This window comes from Balaenoptera borealis, assembly GCF_965194805.1.
Source record: "Balaenoptera borealis genome assembly, chromosome: 10".
Classification (NCBI taxonomy): domain Eukaryota; kingdom Metazoa; phylum Chordata; class Mammalia; order Artiodactyla; family Balaenopteridae; genus Balaenoptera; species Balaenoptera borealis.
In genome coordinates, this window is record NC_138874.1 from 70083486 (window position 1) to 70102424 (window position 18939).

At 53.2% G+C, this 18939-nt stretch overlaps 1 protein-coding gene across 8 annotated transcripts; it reads right to left on the bottom strand.

Moving 5' to 3' along the window:
• Positions 1-358: 358 nt before the first annotated feature.
• LOC309636028 (annexin A8) lies at positions 359-17378 on the bottom strand. 8 transcript variants are annotated; one of them, XM_082408027.1, is made up of 13 exons: positions 17217-17375; positions 12625-12715; positions 11481-11575; positions 10040-10153; positions 7898-7988; positions 7046-7125; positions 6542-6601; positions 5888-5981; positions 5536-5631; positions 3497-3573; positions 2198-2320; positions 1174-1266; positions 359-748 (listed from the first exon to the last, which is right to left on the bottom strand). In XM_082408027.1, the coding sequence occupies exons 1-12, from the start codon at positions 17235-17237 to the stop codon at positions 1207-1209; spliced, it is 1002 nt and encodes a 333-aa protein (XP_082264153.1). In that variant the 5' UTR covers positions 17238-17375; the 3' UTR covers positions 359-748; positions 1174-1206. The 8 variants fall into 8 exon arrangements, 7 of the variants coding, with proteins under 7 accessions (XP_082264153.1, XP_082264152.1, XP_082264155.1 ...); XM_082408026.1 differs by having other exon boundaries at positions 359-886; XM_082408029.1 differs by having other exon boundaries at positions 359-1266; positions 17247-17378.
• Positions 17379-18939: the final 1561 nt, after the last annotated feature.

Consider the following 18939-nt stretch of genomic DNA (forward strand, 5'->3'; position numbering starts at 1 on the left):
CTGGACCTGACATGGACATGTATAAACATATCGTCTAGCCCTGAAAACAAACAAATGATTCTCAGGGCTGCACTCTATAAAAGTTTCTAGTTTGCAAACTAGAAAATGTTTGGAGGAGTTGACCCCAAACCGGGCTTTAAGAGGGACAGTTGAAGGGACTGGGGACACTTAGCTTTGACAGAAGAAGTCTTGGCAGAATATGTGGGCTGTCTTCAGAGATCAGAAATGTTGTTAATGGGAAAGGATAAGCTTTGTGGCCCTAGATGGCATAGTCTGGAGAGTAGGCTCTACGGGGTAGAATTTGGCTAATCAAAGTGGTCCTACTGTGGTCACCTCTAAAAATCCAAAGACACTTACGTTCCAGTGTACAAATCTTTATTGTTCTGGAAAGCACAACACAGGTATCTCAGCTTCTCCTGTAACCAGTTCCCATTGCCATTTGGCCAGGATTTAGAGATTCTCCAGGCTTGCGTCATGGGAGGAAGGAGCAGCTAATTTGATCAAGGACTAGAGAAGCCCAAGCCTCTTAGAACACAGTGTCCTTGTGTCAGGCCATTAATTTTCAGCTTTCTCTGTTGGTAGGATGATGAGAGAATTTTTCTTCTACTTACAGCCTAGTATTTTAAAATGAAGCTGGTGAATGAATGTTGGTGATAGCCCACTTGGCCTGGATATATGTGTTCCTTTCTCAGCTGCCCACAAGCATGTGATCAGAAACAAACAGGCTCTCATGGCCTTCTCTGGTTGCCTGAAAGAGAAGCATATCAGCTGAGACACTTATTAAAATTCCATATTGTCTGGTCTATTCTCTGCAGATCTCAGATTAGTAGTTGGGAGTGGGCTGAGAGCCTAGGGGACTCTGTGACCAGTCAGGCTTGGGAAGCTCCTGTGTAGGGAGAAAGAAATCATCACGAGCCCCTGTAGACCCCTTCATGCTGAGGTTATTTGTCAGATCAGATATATGCTAAGGTTGGCAATGTGCTCACACCTGAAAATGACTTGGGAAGACAGTGGAAGTAGGAGCCCCAGGCTGATCCTTACTTCTGGGTCAGAGAAAGTGGCTGGAAAGCACTGGAAGCTGGGAGATAGAGGACTGAAAGCTGTGCTGTGGCTCCCCCCACCCCCATCCCCATCCATGGCCAAGGTTGAGCAAGCAGGACCCAGTGGCTCCACCTTCTTGGCCTTTGCTCTTGTCCTTCTGAGCCTTCAGGGGTCACTGCCCACCAGGTTCAGCAGGGCATTCTTGTAGTCGCTGCTTGTGTCTTCCTGAGGACAGGAGGGACATGAGAATTAGAAGGGGGGTGGTTTGTGACATGGGCTTGACTTGGAGTCACCTCCATCAGGAGCAGCTGCTCTTATTACTAGGAGTTGTGCTTCTCTGGGGGAGACCTGGCACATTCCTCTACAGGTTCCTATGCCACAGGCCCCTCACTGTCACCCATCTTTCTTTGTTTTCCATTTCAGGCTGTTTCTATTGCCACCCCCAATCCCCCACCACCTACTGCCCCATTCTGAAACATCTTAAAGCAGAAATGTCTTTTTAACATATTGTAAGCTATGTGTGTCTTGGAAAGTGTAGTGAACAACAGGCGCTTGTAGAATAACTAGAGGCTTGACTTAATAGCCAGTGAAGACTTAGGGATATATTTCTCATGACTTGACTTCTGTTAATGAAGCTGTCAAGGCCTCATTTGGTATTAATGGCTAGAAGAGCTATTTCTCTTGAAGTTATAGCAGTGTGATAATCACTGTGTTTTCTCAGCTCTAGAACGTTCACTAATTGGAATCAGGTTAGGCAGCCCACTGGAGCTCATATGATTTACGTCCTTAAATTTTTGCTGTCAGGACTACCTATATCTGTATTTGAATGCTACGCCTCGACTCCTACTAAACTATTTACTCTCACTGACTCTTCAGATATGGTTCCTTCTGCAAGAATTCGGTGTGTCATTTTCAAAGGGGCAACCATAACTCAAATGCAAAGCTAACTTTCTGGGTGAAACATACAGGGGCCTCCACTAGCTACACCGACCTCCTTGCTGATCCCTGTACATAGCACACAGCAATGAATGCATGAGTGTGATACCCACTGAGGAGGGACGGACACGTGTGACTTATGACATTGGTCACAGCATTCAGGTTTCCCAGTAAGGTCTCTGTTTAAAACTGGGGTTAGAAATGGGAACTCATGGCTCACCATGATCATGCTGCTGAGGGTCTTGCCGTACATCTCCTTGAACTGACATTTGATGAAATTTAAGTCAATCTCACTCCTCGAAACGATGTTTCTTATCAGGGTCCCATCGTGAGTTCCTGCTCCCTGGATAAGACACAGCAGTCAACCATCACTTCTTGCCTTCCTAGTCCATCTCTGTGATAATGGACAAATCTATGTTGGGTTCAGGGGGGCTTTCGTAGGGGATGGAGGTACAGGAATGAGCCTCCGCTTTAGCAGTGAAGCACTGAGAGGGATGCGCTAAGGGATCCCTTGATCTCTTCTCACTCACTGCTCATGTTTGTCTCTTATTAGACGCCAAATGCCCCAGATTGCAGTGTGTGTTTGCTACATCAGATTCTAGAAACAAAATGTTCACTGCTCCAGGAATAAGGCCTCTTCCTAGAGCAGCAACATCATGAAATCAGCTTAACTGGCCAATTCACATGCAGGACCCTCCTGCTCGCTTTCATCCTTGATCACTCTCATGTCAGAGGGAGCCACATGACCAAGGGAATCCCATGCCCTCTCTCATTTCCTGGCCAGATGTAGCCAGAGAGCTTGGGGTTCTTGCTTCAGGTGATGTTAGCAACCATCAATCAGAGAAGGTGGGCTGACTTTAATCTCCAGGAATTATTTTCACTATCTATCTTCCAGTGTGGTTCCAGATACCAGAGCCTCCCCTGATATGAGTGTCTTGAACATCTGAGTCGCCAGTGCCGCCTTTTGGACAACAGGCAAACCCAGACGGGCACCCTGGCACATGCAGGGTTGTTGAACTGCTGTGTGTGGCAACCTCCCTCTTAAACATGCCCGTTCAAAGGATGCCTTGACCTCCTGGCAATCCTGACCTGTGCTTTGTCAAGGAGGTCACGTGGCCAATGATGCATAAATAAAATCATGAATAAAAAAGACAATTGCACTGGCTTGGACTCAGATCAACACTTTGCCACCTACTAGCTGTGTGACCTTGACCACAAGCCTTGGTTTCACCCCCTCTGGGAGGGCAGATTACTACATAAGTTTCACAGGATTGTGGTGAAAGTTCAGTACCATGAACACCTGTTGAATGCATCTACTCAAATTCAGCCTTCAGGAGCTGTGGCTTCTCTTCCCTAGCTTGGTTTGCGCTCTGAGAACTAAAGCCATTCTGGTCCACAAGAGGCTGGGATAAGAGGAGACCCAAGTGTCGAAGACTTGGGTGGTGGCTCTGAGCTCCTTGGCTTTGCAGTTGTGCCGTGCAGGACTGAGGGTCAGGCGCACAGAAGACAGAACAGTTACCTTCATAGCATAGTAAAGGCGCTCTGCAAAGTAGCTGTGGAGGTTCCGGGTGCATTTCACTGGCAAACAGGAAAGTTCTGTTAGCAACCAGAGGTTGTAGGCGACATTGTATACATGTTTATTTATTTATGTCTTGCTTTGGGTCTTAAGGGTTAGTGTTGTGCAAGTCTTGGCCTATTTATCTGTGCTCTGCCTAGTCCTAAAATGAGAGGCTTTGTGTCAGGAGGGGTGGGGCAGGGAAGGAAGCCCAGGGCACTGGGCACAGGTGCAAAGGCCGAGAGTAGGCAGACAAAAGGGCGAGGTGTGAAATGCACTGGGACCCACAGGGCTGGTCTGGCACATCAGAGCACAGCTCCATCAAGGGAGTCCCTGGGCTCTTACATTCCAGACACAGCTTCACCAAGAATCCAGCCACACAGTTCCATGGAGGAGCCACCGTTGTGGTGACCACTGGCCTCTGAGTGCCTGCTTTACATGTCACTTCTCAGAGGGCCCCTGCAGATTGAATTCCCCTGTGACAGGTGGGTTTTGGACCCAGAGCAAGAAGGCACCCAGGGCATCTGGCCCTATCCTCACTTTCATGGATGCTGTTTCAGAGACTTGGTGTCTGGGTGGGGAGGTTGGTGTTTTAATCCAAGGTGGCAGAAAGAGCGAGGGCTTTGAGGGAGGTAGGCATGAGTTTGAACCCTGCTTGATGGCACCAGGTGCCTAGTGACTTGATCTCCCTGCCTTGCACCATCCTCACGTGTGAAGTGAGTGATGTGAGTCTTCAAGGATAAGCAAACAGGAAGTGCCCAGCACACCAGGACCTGGCATAGCCTTGCTTTTCCCTGCCTGTAGATTTTATTCAGGAGTTGTTTAAATCGGATCCAGGGGCTGCCTTTGGAAGCTGAGACCGGAGCAGGAGGCATGCTTAGATGCTCCAACATAGATTGGATTTATCACAGCAGTCAAAGGCAGCTGGGAGTGTCAGATGCCCCAGTTTACCCCTGGGGACCAGGACACACTGTGTAGCCCCCCTGGCTGCTCGGCACCCAATGGGCACAGCCTGGTGTGGAGGTGACCTCCTTCCCTCATGGGAGGGAGGAGGGAAGTCCCTCTGCCCTGGGCCTCAGTTCTTCACTCTGCAATGACTCCTCTCCCTGTCACTTTGACTCTGGACCCCAGGATGTGCTCTGGAACCTGTCCTCCTACATGAATCTGACCTCATGCTTGGTGGAAGGTTCTCAGTGTTCCCCTAGTGTCAGACCACCGATCACTCAGTTTGGATTCCAACTACACATCATCATTTCTTCAATCAGCAACTGAGGCAGGGACCAAACCCCTGGCTAAAGCCCAGCTAGGTGATTTCTTCAGGGCTTCACAGTCAGAACCAGAATGTTCCTTGTGTGGCTGCTGTGGGTGAGCACAGGCCCTGGGTCCGGCACAATCCTGCAAATGTGTGCATACACACACACGCACACACTCACACCCACAACTCTTGTGCACAACTCTTGCGCACACACTCACCCGCACACACTCTCGCGCGTGCACACGCACACACTCACACTTACACGTGCACACACGCACACACACTCACGTGCATACACACTCACGCGCACACACACGCACACACACTCTCACATGCGCACACACGCACCCACTCGCGCATGCACATGCACTTGCACGCATGCACACCCTCACACTCACACGCAAGCGCACACACTCGTGCACACACTCATGCGCGCACACTCATGCACACACACATACATCATGACACACTCACATGGCACTGGGCACTCTGTGGCAGCACAGAGAACAATCTCTGGCAGGACACAGCACATTGAGGACACGAGGGTCTCCCCTAGTAGCTCCAGTGTCCTGGGTGAAGGGTACATGCTGAGAGTGGGGGCTGGTGTGGAGATTGGCTTTGAAGGTGAACATAGGGACCCAGCACTTGCTATTGCACCCTGGGCCCTTCGCCCTTTGGTGCTGCCCCACTTCTGAGCCCCAGGGCCAGCGGACACACATGAGCCTGAGCACGGAGCTCCGTCTCTTACCCACTGTGAGCATGGCCTCCTCCAGTGAGCCGTGGGTCTCACTCTTGATGCTGTCCTCAATGCTCTTGCTGGCGATTTTCTCATATTCCTCAAACACTGTGGAGAGAGGCCTTTTCTTAGGGGACACGCGCATCTCAGCATGACGCCCCCCAGCATCTCAGATAGGAGACTGCACATCAGTGCACCACCCCTGGCCTCCACTTGGTTGCTGGGGAAAGGGTCCAGGGCTCCCTGGCTCTTTCCCCAAGTCCATGATTTGACAAGGCCACACTCTGGGTATTCAGCGTGAAGGGAGAAGACCTAGAGCCAGGGTGCCTCCCTGTCCCCCAGGACCTCCCTACCTCCCCGTTACCTCTCATCAGGTGTGTGGCACTGCGCGTGCACAGGATGGTGATGAATTTCATCTCATCAGTCCCACAAATCTTCTCACCCGCTGTGTATAGATCCTGGCATTGGGACACCCATGACAACCAGTGAAGGCGAGCAAGGGGGGTGAAGAACAGTCCCCCATTCACCCTGCCAGGTCGGCATTCTCCTCTGCTTGATCATCTTTTTGACTGGGAGCCTGCTATCTCCGTGGTTAAATTCTCTTCTCGATACCGGGCTGCTCTAGGAACTGTCCCGCCTCCCCTCTGGGGCTTTGCTCTGCCTCTGGGCACCTTCAAGCGCTCTGCCAGCAGGCAGATCTATAGCGAGCTGAATGCACACATCTGGGCCTCGGAGGCCCAGCATCCCCGGGTTCGTAGGCTGTTCCTGCCCGGGCAGAGCTTCAGTGAACCCCACCCAAATCAGTCTCCTTCCTCCCCTCCACCCTCACTTCTCTCTGCAGACACCAGAGGGTAAAGGCCTGCAGAGAACTGAGCCCGGTCCCAGCCTAGCATCAGAGAAAACCCCCGCGGGCAGAGGGGCTGGGTGAGGCTTTTAGGCTTCAGCACCCCGGAGTCTAGATGGCAGAGGGTGGGACCGGGTGGCCTGCAGGGCAGAGGCTGCTGAGGCGTAGCCTTACCTGTGCATCTTGCAGGGCCAGTCCTGGGTCCACGAAGCCACACAAGTCATCTCTGCTGCCCTAGGAACAGAAGAGGCGGCTCTGTAAGGCAGGCTGGCTGAGCAGAGCAGCCGGGACAGAGGGGACAGTCAGGTAGGAAGGGAGGCAGTTATCCTCTCCAGGCCTTGGCCTCTCACCCGTAAAGGGAGAGTCATAAGGAATGCCCCGTAAGGAGCTGCGGGACTCAGTGAGCAAAAGTAAGCAACGTGCCTGGCATGGGGCCTGGTGGGAGGGACCTGCTCAGCGACGGGCCCTCTCCTCCTACTTTCTGGAGAGGTGCAGGGGCTCTGCCGTGAGGACGCTCTGAGCCCACTGGGATGTACCCAGTGAGCCCAGGCCCCAGTGGCTGTACCACACCCTTGCCCCCCACCCCACCCCAGTAGCTTTGCCCAAGAGCCACTCTCTGAGGGGGGATCTGTGGGGATCCCCCAGACAAGGGGCTCCCAGGAGCCTGGGCTGTGATACCTGCAGGAGGCACACCAGGATCCTCTCCAGGTAGCCGCTGGTGTCTGCTTGGATGTCTTCCTCCAGGCTGGACCCATAGTCTGCAGGGGATCAGGACCATGAGGCTCAGACCTGCTTTCCTCCTCCTCGCCCCGTTTCTCACCCTTTTCCTGACTAAAGCCTTCCAGGAGACATGAGTCCTTGGCACAGGGAGAGTTTGCTCTGTCCAGGTGTCTGAGTGGCAGAGGCTCCCCGCTGGTGGTTGTTCAGAACTAGGAAGCAACATGGGTTGCCAGCCAAGCTCAAAGCACAAAGATGGGCCAGGCCAGAGAGCCAGGGGCTGCTGATTGAGCCTTACTTCATCACGTGGTTCGGCAAAGCCAGGAACTTCTGGCGGACTCCCCATCAGGCAGACATTGTGGAGGATGGGCTTTGCCTTGCAGCCCATGAGAGGTGGCTAGGACTCCACACCCGCCACTGCAACGGGGCCCTGCATGGTCCCCAGGGTCAGCCTGTGCCTGGCCAGGAAGGTGTCAGCCCCGCCCACTGCTGACAGCCGGAGGCCCGCAGTGCTGCCACACTGTCAAGGGGCAGAGAACTTAATGGGTGCGTGCCCTCCCCCGCAGCAGCCCATGTGCTTAGGGAGCTCAGAGATGGATCCCGACTCACATCCAATCTCACTGTCAGGCACGGGATTTGGCACACAGAAGGTGCTCAGCATCTGTGTGTGGAAAAGCCCAGAAAGAATCCTTTCCAATGTGGCCCAGTACACGGCTTGTCTCTCATTTGCTGCTAGGCTGCCAAAGCTCATGGTCATTCCCAAGCTAGCCTTTAACTCAGGGCCCGCATCCTCCCTCTTAGCAGGCCCCTTACCCTCCTCATACGCCTTCATTATCTCCCGCAGCTGGTTCTTGGTCCGAGAAGCCAGGATTTCGATGATGACGCCCTCTCTGGTTCCTAAGCCCTGTGGATAAAAACCTCTGCCTGCTGGAGAGCTCTGTCCGCACCCTCTTTTGTCAAGAGGCAAAAGGAAGAGTCCTAGGAAGAACCAGTCACTGCTCTGCTGGGGGGCCTCCGCTGGAGGATGTTACTGGGGGAGATCACGTGCATTTGTCTCCAGTGGTGGATACTTGTGGGCAAGTGATGTGATGGGAAAGCTGCGTCTCAGCTCAGCCCTCTATAGCTGGGTGGTCCCAAACAGGTCACTCCACCTCCCTGAGCCTAAGGGTCCTCATCAGGACACAGGGATAATAAGCCACCCCCACCCCGAAGGTGAAGTGGAGATAATAGATGTAAAATGCCTGGCATGTCCACACAGTAATGCCCTTTCAATTTTTTTTTTTTCTGGCTGCACCGTGCAGCATGCGGGATCTTAGTTCCCCAACCAGGGATCGAACCCGTGCCCCCTGAATTGGGAGCATGGAGTCTTAACCACTGGACCACCAAGGAAGTCCCTTTTCAATTTTTTTCTTTTTTGGAGTAAGTGCCCTTTCTTTTTTTTTAAAATTAAATTAAATTAAATTAAAAATTTTTATACAGCAGATTCTTATTAGTTATAAGTGCCCTTTCAATGGAGATGATTATTATTACTTGGTCCTGACTCCTTCTTAATCATCTTCGAATGCAAAAGGAGCAGTGGGAAGTAACGGGAAATTGGGGGACCAGGCACGAGACAGCAGAGGCTGGTTCCTAATTTCTGCACACCTGGTCTAGCAATGTCCTGAGAAGGATGAATTTTGGCTCCATCAAGGCCAGGTGATGGCGGAGGCCAGTCTGTGTTTGGTGGCAGTCTGAGTGATAGGGACAGAGTAAAGGGACAAAGAAGGTGAGTAAATAGTTAATCCCACTAGGGCATTGTCAGTAGAGAAAAAAAGTATGGGAGACCCCTGTAAGTTAATGATCACTCAAGAAACCAGGTTTGCTTAACCACAAAACCAAGCAGGCTTGCTTAGCAACAAAACCGTGCAACAGAAGCATGGCCCCCAAACAGTAAAACAATGGTGGAATGAGACCCACATCCTGCCCAGTGAGCTCGGTAAGTTAATGATTCCTAGGACATGCTCCTCTGGGCACACTAAAAACAAAAATATAAGGGAAAGGTGATATTATACTGAAACCTGAGATGATTGACCATATTTTAGTATATGTCACAGCCTTTTTGCTTATTTCCATTGCGCCACGACATTCCTGGTTTGACCATGAAACAAGAAACAAGGGACAAGAAAACTCCCCTGCCCAACATGGAAGAGGAAACTGATGATAGAAGCGTGAAGTCTACTCAAGAACGAGGAAGAAGGTGGTCTTCTCCCCCTCCCCACTTTTCCTTTGATTATAAAACAGTAGGGCTTCCATGGTGGCACAGTGGTTAAGAGTCTGCCTGCCAGTGCAGGGGACGTGGATTCGAGCCCTGGTCTGGGAAGATCCCACATGCCGCGGAGCAACTAAGCCCGTGAGCCACAACTACTGAGCCTGCGTGCCACAACTAATGAAGCCCACGTGCCTGGAGCCTGTGCTCTGCAGCAAGAGAAGCCACCGCAATGAGAAACCCGCGCACCGCAAGGAAGAGTAGCCCCCGCTCGCCTCAACTAGAGAAAGCCCATGTGCAGCAACGAAGACCCAACTCAGCCAAAAATAAATAAAAACAAAAAAACAAAAAACAAACAAAAAAAACTGTAGCCCACTAAGTTCTTGGGGTGGCACCCTCTTGCCCTCCTACTTGTAAGCCCCACAAGCGTCCTACTCTAATAAATCACTTCTTATCTATCACTTTGCCTCTCACTGAATTCTTTCCATGCTGAGATAGAAGAACCTACGCTCTGCCAAGTCCCAAAACATGTTGTATGATTTCACGAGCAGCAGGCTGCAAGCTCGCTGGGCTCGTTCCAAACAGTGGCTCAAGGGGAGCTCAGAGCTCCCTGTGCAAGGCTCTCTGGGGAAAGCAGTCCCGGGCATCGTTCCCCCACCCAGTCCTTGTTAAGTGTTTCTGCACCTCCCTCACCCCACTTGCTTGGTTACCTTCATGGCGTCGTACAGCTCCTTGGCTTCGTATCCGTATGGAGGGTACATGAGGGCTATGATGAGCCTCTCGAAATTGCTGCTCAGCTCCGACTTCAGCGTCTCGGTGAGATCCTACGGCAGGAGCAGGGAAGGGTGGTGCTCTGTGTGCTGTGTCCACTGGAGTGCAGGCAGCGGGTGCTGGCTGGGCCCAGGGGCTCTGGCTGGATTCTCACATGGGCTCTGCCACGTGCTGGTGCTGGCTGGGGCTTCTTGGGCCAGCAACTCAGCCTCTCTAAGCATCATTACCCTCTTCTGTGAAATAGAGACCTTGGTGTTCCTGCTTCATACCGTTGCTTAGGGGATTGGCGGAGAGATGTCGAAATCGCTCTCAGCGCAGTGCCGGGCACACCATGAGCCCGAAATACAAGTCTGTCATTAAGCTCATCAAGTCCCTGTCGCTTAGCCCATAGACACTCAATGAATGAGTGAAATGAATTAAGGAATCTATCTCATGTGTGTCTCCTTCTAAGGGCACTTGTATTTGCAAGAAACCACAAGGCCACACCCAGCTGATCTCCCCTCACAGCACAGTGAAGGACCAATGGCCTTGTCAGACCTGGATTTAAATCCCAGCCTTGTTGCTTACAGGCTCTGGGATCCTGGATCCTCCACCTCTCAGAACATCAATTTCCTCTGAAGTCGAATGCAGAGAATAATGCATAGTTGTGAAGGTTAAGAGAGAGAAATTATTTTTTAGGAGAGCACACTGGTTTCTCCCATGGAGTGTCTGGGCTTCATCATTCATCTTCCTGGGTTAAGTGTCCACATTACCAATGTGTGCTAATGGAGGTTTCCGGCCACCACAGCTCTGTGTGCATTTATTCCTGTGTTTAGCTAGGATGCCAATGCCTGGCTCTGTCCTGGGGGCGGCGGGAGGAGGGACAAAGGGTCCAGGCAGCGTGCTCCCTGCCCTTGGATTTCGCCTGTGGCAGGAGGGAAGGGGCAGGGGAACAGCAGCTCCAACACGAGGAGACAGCCCTGCGGCACAGCACAGAGCAGAGCCCGGCCTGCATCTCTGGCATGTGGGAAAGAGAAGGGCCTTCCAGGCTTGGGGAATAGGACAAGCAAAGCATAGAGGCAGGGAAACAGCTCAGGGATGGGGCCGTGGAGCAACTGTAAAGGAGCAAGTGAGAGAGAAGGTGGGAAAGGAGGTTGGGGCCAGACATCAGAAGGCTGGACCAAGCCAGGGCTGTGGGGAGCCATCAGTAAGTTTTCAGAGTTAAATCTGATTTTCAGAGAAACAGTGCATCATGTTTTTAGTGTATGTCCCAAATGCCCCATGTTGCCAGTGGGCTGGGCTCTAGACCAGCTGGACCTCATCCAGCAAGGCCCTGCCTGCAAGGCTGTCTCTGGCAGCCGTGGTCCCTACAGCCCCCCGAACACAAGTGCCCCCCTTTACCTTGCCAAACTGAGCCTTGAAAGACTTGGCGATCTGCTGCCTCTGTGCGTTGCTTCTCTGCGTGAGCACATCGATGATGGCCTGCTCGTTGGTCCCTGCAGGGGGCACAGTATGAGCACCCTCATTGCCCCTGGGGGACTGATGAGGGCTGAGGAGGAGGGAAGGCAGCTGCTTGGTGGCCAAGCAGTGGGGATGCACCACCTGGAAACTCCCAAACCTGATGATTTTCATGGTGTAGACAAGACAGAAAATCCATCTGTCCACCCCCCCACATCCACACAATGTTGGGGTGCAGCCAGGCCCAGCCTCACAGAGAAAGAATCTGAGGCCCCTCTGGTTATCTGATCTGCTCTGGACACCAGCTGGAAACTCTGGAGCTCAGGCAGTGAGACCTCCTGCCCTGACCTCCCTTGTGCTGGTGGCCATGGGGGAGGATGGGGACAGAGGGTCCAGAAAAATGGATCTGAGTCCTGGCCCAGCAGCTGGGTGAGTAGAAGCCTCACCTCCCCAAGCCTCCACATTTTTCTTTGGGAAGTGGAGATAACAATAAAGATTTCACAGGAAGTAGAAGACAGAGCATGATTTCTCAGCTTGTCTGGGAATGGCAGTTTTTGTTAATGCCCCAATTCACCAGTCAGAGCCAGTTAGAGGGTAAATCCTGCCTGGGTGACAGACAGCATGAGGGCTGTCTGGGCCGGGTTATCCAAATCCCAGCGGGCCTCCAGCCAGCCCTTTCCTGCTCACAGGAAATCAGGCGCTGGAGACAGGATGGTCAGCCCTGCACAGCTCCCAACATAGTCCCATCCAAAATTCACAGTGACACGCAGGGTCCAGAGTTCTTGGGGCCATTTTATGAGGGAGAAAGCGCAGACTGAATGGGGGGAGGTCTCTTGCACAAGGACTCGCAGGAACACACAGCAGATGGCCTCCCCCTCCCCACCCCCATTACTCCCAACTGCCCTCCCCCACTCCAGTCTTGGGAGTCTGTGTAGACCTGTGCTGGGGAAGGTGGGCCCTGTGTGATTCTCTGGGTGCCAGAGGATTATGGGGAGACGCTCACTCCCAGGGCTGTGAGCAGAGGGGTCTTGAGCAGAGTGGGCAGAGCCCCAGAGAGTCACGGGGTTCCCGGGGCAAGGCCACTCACCGATCCCCTTCATAGCTTTGTAGAGGGTCTCTGCGTCGGGGTCTGGGTTGAAGTGGGGACTGCTCTTCACCGAGACACCCTTCTGTTCAATCTGCAAGAGAAGCCACGCCTGCTCAAAGCGGGAATGTGGGGAAGGCAGCGCCCCTTGCAGCCAGCCCAGCAGGGTGAGCACCAGCTTGGCCCCTGCAGACCAGCGGCTGAGCCTCTATCCGTCCTGGCCCTGCCCATCCATCCAGGGTGAGGGGAGGCCCAGGGGAGGCCGCGGCTTCTGGACATGCTAGTTTCCAGCAGGTTGTGCTGAGGAAGGGGCACCTTTGTCCACTTTGCACTAGGTTGCCATATGGTCCTCTCAGGTCAGGGCTGCAGAAGACCCACGTGCCTATTAGCCCCTTGGCCAAGGGGAGGCCTGGCCTGCCAGCTCGGCCCTCAGGCTGGAAGGAGGGGCCTCCTGAGGAGGAGTGGGTCGGCGCCACCCGGCCACCCTAAGAGATGGAATCCCAGCTCTCAGCCCCAGTGCCAGCCCTGGGGAGTTGGGGCTTGCAGGCTCAGACGGTGTAGGGAAAGATCTCAAAGGTGGCTGGCACTGTGGCCACTGCCAGAGCCTCCGTGCTGACTGTGGGGCAGCAAGAAGAGGCTCTAGAGACTGGACTCCAGCCTTCGGTGCCGGGAGCCTCATCTGTCTCCTGAGTCTCCCACGGCCAGCTGTCCTGTGGGGACCACACCTCCACCCCTCCTACACACCCAGCAGCCAGCCCCGTGCCATGTCTCCTCTGTAGCTCTGGGTCCTTAGATCCTCAGTTGGCCATTTGTTTTCTCCTTACTTGCACTTCCTGGGTTTTTGTGACGATCAATGGACTTTAAGGAAGAAAATAAAAACAACCAAAAAATTTGGAGAGATAGAGTTGGGGTAGGAGGCCTGGCCTGAAAAAAGATCAGCAGGGGTTTGGGGGGCCGCTAAAGAGGGAGAATCCTTCAGAGTCCAGTGATGGTTTTACTGCGGTGACAGGGCACAACAATGGAATCTCCTAGGAGATCTGTGAGGCCAGATGACCCAGGGGCTGTTCACTCAGAGGCGTTAGCTGTGTAGGGAAGGGTACCCCCAGAGACAGTGGCCTGACCGTGAGGGATTGCTGGTTCCCCTTGGGGCTCCGTGGGACTGCCTTGTCTCCTGTGCAGAATGGCCCCTTGTTTTAACAGGCTGGCGCCAGCCAGAGCCACAAAACCTCTCCCATCCCTGCCCCGTCCTGGGGCGTGGGCTCTGAATCAGGCTGCATCTCTCCCAGGCAGTGCCATCTGAGGGCAGGCAGCAGGAAGGGACAACCCTGCTCAAAGCTACAAGGACAACGATCAAGTAAGGAAAGGCTCAGTGGAGCTGAACATGCTGCCTCCCTACTCCTTCTATCCACCCCTCGTCCACTCATCTACTCTTCCACCTACCCACCTACCAATCCACTCATCCATCCATCCATCCATCCATCCACTCATCCATCCATCCATCCATCCATCCATCCATCCATCCATCCATCCATCCATCCATCTAATCACCACATCCATCCTTTTTTCCTCCCTTTCTTCCTTCCTTCCTGGCCCTGGTCAGATCCTGAAAATACAGAGCAGCTTCCCATCCATGGTATATCTGTAAGGATATTTCTTCTGAGTAAAAAGTAAAAAGTCTTTCCATATCCTTTGCTTGAATTTCAAATATCTGGTGACAGATTTTCCTACTTTATTTCTTAGCACCATGTTTCACAGAAGAAATTACGAGAAGTAATTCCCTGTGCAAATTTCATCCAGAGAGCCTGTGTGGTCCCAGATGTTGCCCAGCTGCATGCGTGCATCTATTGCATCCCTTTTTTGTGGAGTCATGAGCAGCTGTCACTACTGTTAGTGATTTGAGCACCTCCTATGTGCCAGGCCTTGTGTGTTAGAGGCTTTAGGTGCTTTAGATGCAATGCTCTTCTCCTTGCTGTCTCTGCCAGTCATACTAGGTAGCTACGAATGCCCCATTTTACAGGCTGGGCTCGGAGTGCCTGGCAAGGTTATGCACCTAGTAAATGGTGGTGCTGGATTTAACCCACAGCCTGACTCAGAAGCTAAGCTCTGTCTGCCACCCCCCTGCTCTCAATGACTCAACCTTTCCCAGACATTGAGTTTTCCCGGTACCCTTCACTGAAGGAAAGCTTGCCCACAGGAATGCAGGTCATTTATGAGCGTGGGGTCATCTCAGATCTCAGTGCTAAGCTCTGGAGGCCACCCAGGAGGGGCTCTCCCCCATCCCTTGCCCCAGGCTGGCACTCAGGGGGCTGTGCAGCAGTGACTGACCAGGCCGTGTGTGCCAGTCACCATGGAGTGGCCTATTCAGCGGGTCTGAGGTTGGGCTCTGGTGGCAATGTTTGTAACTAACTCCCTGGGGGTTGTGATTTCATTGCATTGAGGAGCCCCACCCTCACCTCCCACGCTAAGGTGTTAGGGGGAAAAAAGACAAATTTCTGGGAATCAGACCCCTGGATGTCAGCATAGGGTGGTGGAACTCCAGATTTTCTATCTACCCACTCCCCACCCCATGTTGGAGGAGGGGTCTGCCTAGGCCCTTGCTGGGTCTTGCACAGAGCAGGCTAGTCCAGACAGGAACATTTTCACTGAAAAGGTGACTCAGCCTGGCTTGTGACTCTGTTATGTGTCTGTGAAGGTCTCAGGGAGCTGCCACGCCTTTGCCTTTCCCCATCACAGGGCTGCCCCGGAGAACTTGGGAGGCAGAACTTCATCTCCACAAGAGAGGCACAGACGAGCCCCCCTCAAGCTGATCTTTCACGCCCCTTGGCTGCCCTTGGCTTGTGGGTGGCCGAACCCCATAGAGTTTGAGCTCTGGCGTCAGGTTGCTCAGAGTCTAATCCAGACTCCAACACTTCGTAGTGTGGCAACCTTGGGCACCGTCTTAGTCTCCTTGTGGCTCTGTTTCTTCATCTGTGGATAAGGATATTGGCATCTATATTGTACTGCAGAGGTGTACAGAGGCTCAAGTGAGATATTGACAGAGGAAGGTCCAGGGCACAGTAGGTGCTCTAGGAATGTCATTGTTATCCTTCCAGGTTGTCATCCAGCCTCTCTGCAAGGAGGCTTCTGCCTGCCTGGCTGGGTGGGCCCCAAGGATGGGTCTTTGCCCCGCCCCACTGGGAGCAAGGCCCAAAGTCAGGCCACCTTGGGCAGCAGCTGACCTTGGAAAGTGCCCAGCACTGGACTCTCCCTGCCACGTCTGCCTCCTCAAAGCCTTGCTCCCCACCAGCCAGGACGAAGCTGGAGGTCGCCCTGGCCCTTGCCCTGTCCTGGCTGTTTCGCTGGGGCCAGATGGCTGCCACACCTTGCGCCTGGTCTCCTCGCTGTCCCACCTGTCCAGGCCCAGCATGTCTGAATCTGAGGGCCCCTGGGTTGTGACGTTTGTGACAAAGAGATTTCCTGAATTAGGATAAGCCCGGGTCACCCACTAAGACTCACAGAGAGCCTGGGGGCAGGGACAGAGAGAGACCGCAGTTCACACTAGACCCCCACCTGCTAGCTGTGGGACTGTGCAAGTTACTAGATATGGCTGAGCCTTGGTTACCTCATCTGTGAAGTGGAAATAGCAGCCCTGATATCCCAGGGCTGCCTGGGGATGAAATGAAGGAAGGTGTGCAGAGCACACAACATCGTGCCTGCCCAGGGGACACCACCTGCTCCTCATCTTTGTCCCCCTTTTGTGTTTTCAACTCCTTAGCATGAGACAGCATCGGACTCAAACCCAGATGAAACACTCCTGAGAATCTGTTCATTCACTTGGACATGGGAGACTTGGGGGCAGGATGTGCTGTCCCCCCTAACTCAGCCCTCTGTCACTCTGTAAATTTCACTCATGGATTTCAAATGTGGAAGGGCCCTGTGGCCCAGGTTGCCCTCCCATCCCCTGAGGAGAAGACATTGATGAGTCCTCTAACATCAGCCTATTCAATCAGGTTATTCTCTAGCTCAGGGTCCTTCAATGGCTCCGCATTGCTCTCAGGGTGGAGCCCAAGCTCCTCAGCCTGCCATGCACAGCTCTGTAGGACCCGGCCCTGCCTGCTTCTTTAGGTACATTTCCCCCGACCCTCTACCCTCCCATCCAGGACCCCCGAGCTTACTTCTCTTTAAAGCCAAGCTTCCCAGTCTTCTGAACCTTTGCACATACTGCTCCCTCTTTAAAGACACATCTGCCTGATTCTCCCTAAACACACGCATGTGCATACAGCACACACACACACACACACACACACACACACGGACATATGACTCAACCATGACTCCCCCTTGTTTCCAGCAGCCTGACCCCTCCCTTTGGGCTCCCACAGCTCCTCAGCTTCCCCAGGTGCATTTCAAGGTTTCTTTATCTGCCCATCTCCCCTGTTCCCATCCTGGCCACCATGAATGCCTCTGGGACTGGGGCAGTATCTCCTTGTCTTCCTCCCCAGGGGGCAGCCCAGTCCAGTGCCTGGCCCGGCAGGAAACAGAGTGTTGCCGGAGCTGACCTCTCTCTAGACCAACACCATGAGGGAACCCTCCACCTCTGCTTGCTCTGCACTTACCCAGGCTTTCCACCAGGCCATCTCGTTTACCTCGCCGCGCCTTTGCCTTTCGTCAGGGAGATGAAGATGCACCGGTCAGCCCTCCCTCCGCTCTGAGACTCTGCACACTCGGCCCTGCTGCACTCAGAAGAGCAGGCGGCTTGGGGTTGGGTGTGGTGGCACCAGCATGCAGGCCCCAGGCCCCACCCAGTACCACGCCTGCACACCCCCCGCCCTGCCCCCGGGCTCTGGGTCCCTCCTGTGGCTCTCAGGCCCCACCCTGGCACCAGCCCAAATGCCCTGTGGAAACACACCACTCATCGCCAAATGTTTGAGCTGTGCTGTTACACAGACTGGGAATGCTGAGCTCCAACCTGTGAAAGCCCCACTTAGCAAACACGGGCCTTCATTCGGTCTTTGCTAGACCTGATCTATAAAAAGGAGTCTATTTATTGCACGGCTTCTCCCCAGTGAACGATGCAATGGGGAGCTCTGCAAAGGACATAAAATAATAGCAGCCTCCGCTTGTTGGGGCATCTCTATGCCTAGATCCCTCTTTAATCACTCTGTGCACTCTATCCTATTTAATCTTTGCCACAAAGATTAAATGGAAACTCTAAAGTTTAGATAATTTGCATAAATCACACTTCTTGTGGGAAGAAGCCACATGATCCAGCAGGCCTCTTGGACCTGCCTGCTCTGCCATGGGCCCTGCAGGACAAGTTGGCTGCCAAGGGAGAGAGGAACCTCTTGGAAAGAGGTTAATTTTTTTCCTTTCTGGAGTTTGCCCTCCTTGGGGCCCCTGCCTAGAACATTCCTTAGCCCCACTCTCCCCATGCCACCCCTTAACCCGCCCTTCAGGGTAAAGACCTTGTCTCAGCGACTACCCGGTAACCCCTCCATCCTGGGGTTACTTCCTCAGGGCTTCCAGAACCCCCATTGCTCCTAGAGCCCCAGAGAAAAACAGCCCCACCCTGGTGTGACTTGCATTCAGTGAAACCTCTCAGGGTGTTGATGAAAAATTAATCGGTTGATCTAAGAAAGAAATGGAAAATTTTATTCGAGCCAAATTTGAGGATTATAACCAGGGAAGAGCATCTCAGAAGGCTCTGAGAACTGTTCCGCCTGTTAGAAGTCAAGGCTATATAAGTTTTTTGAGACAGAGGGCTGTACATTAAATGACATGTCATTAATAGTTTACACAATCCAGATCTAGGCGCCATGTGGCCCCTTACAAGATCAAGAAGGAATGTTATCTTTTAAGGGACTGTCCGGCCGGTGCTAGGAGAATGTTGCTCTTTATGATCGAGCAAGTGTTTCTGCCCACGGGAGGTCTGGTTGATGCCTAACGCAGACACACAACGCACAGTGCGGGAGAGCGGAGGCCAAAGGGCAGAGAAAATTGTTTGTTTAAATTTTTCTTGTCTTGCCATAAAATATGAATTTTATTTCATAAGGGTAGCAGGTAAGAACTGTCCCCTCCTGATACCTGACCCTGGTTCCAGTGCTTCTTTCTCTACACAGTCCTCAGGCTGTTCCTTCTGGAAGTGAGGGCTGGGCGGGTGGGGAGGGAGCTGGGCCAGCGTGCAGAAGGGAGGGGAGGCAGCCGGGGCGGGGCGAGCAGCCGCTGCCCAGGGCTGCCGTGGGAATGGGGACGGGTCATCACGCAGAGCTGTGGGATGCCACCATAAGAGGAAGACTGCAGCTTGCTTCAGGTCACACGGACTGAGAAAGGGCCTGCTTG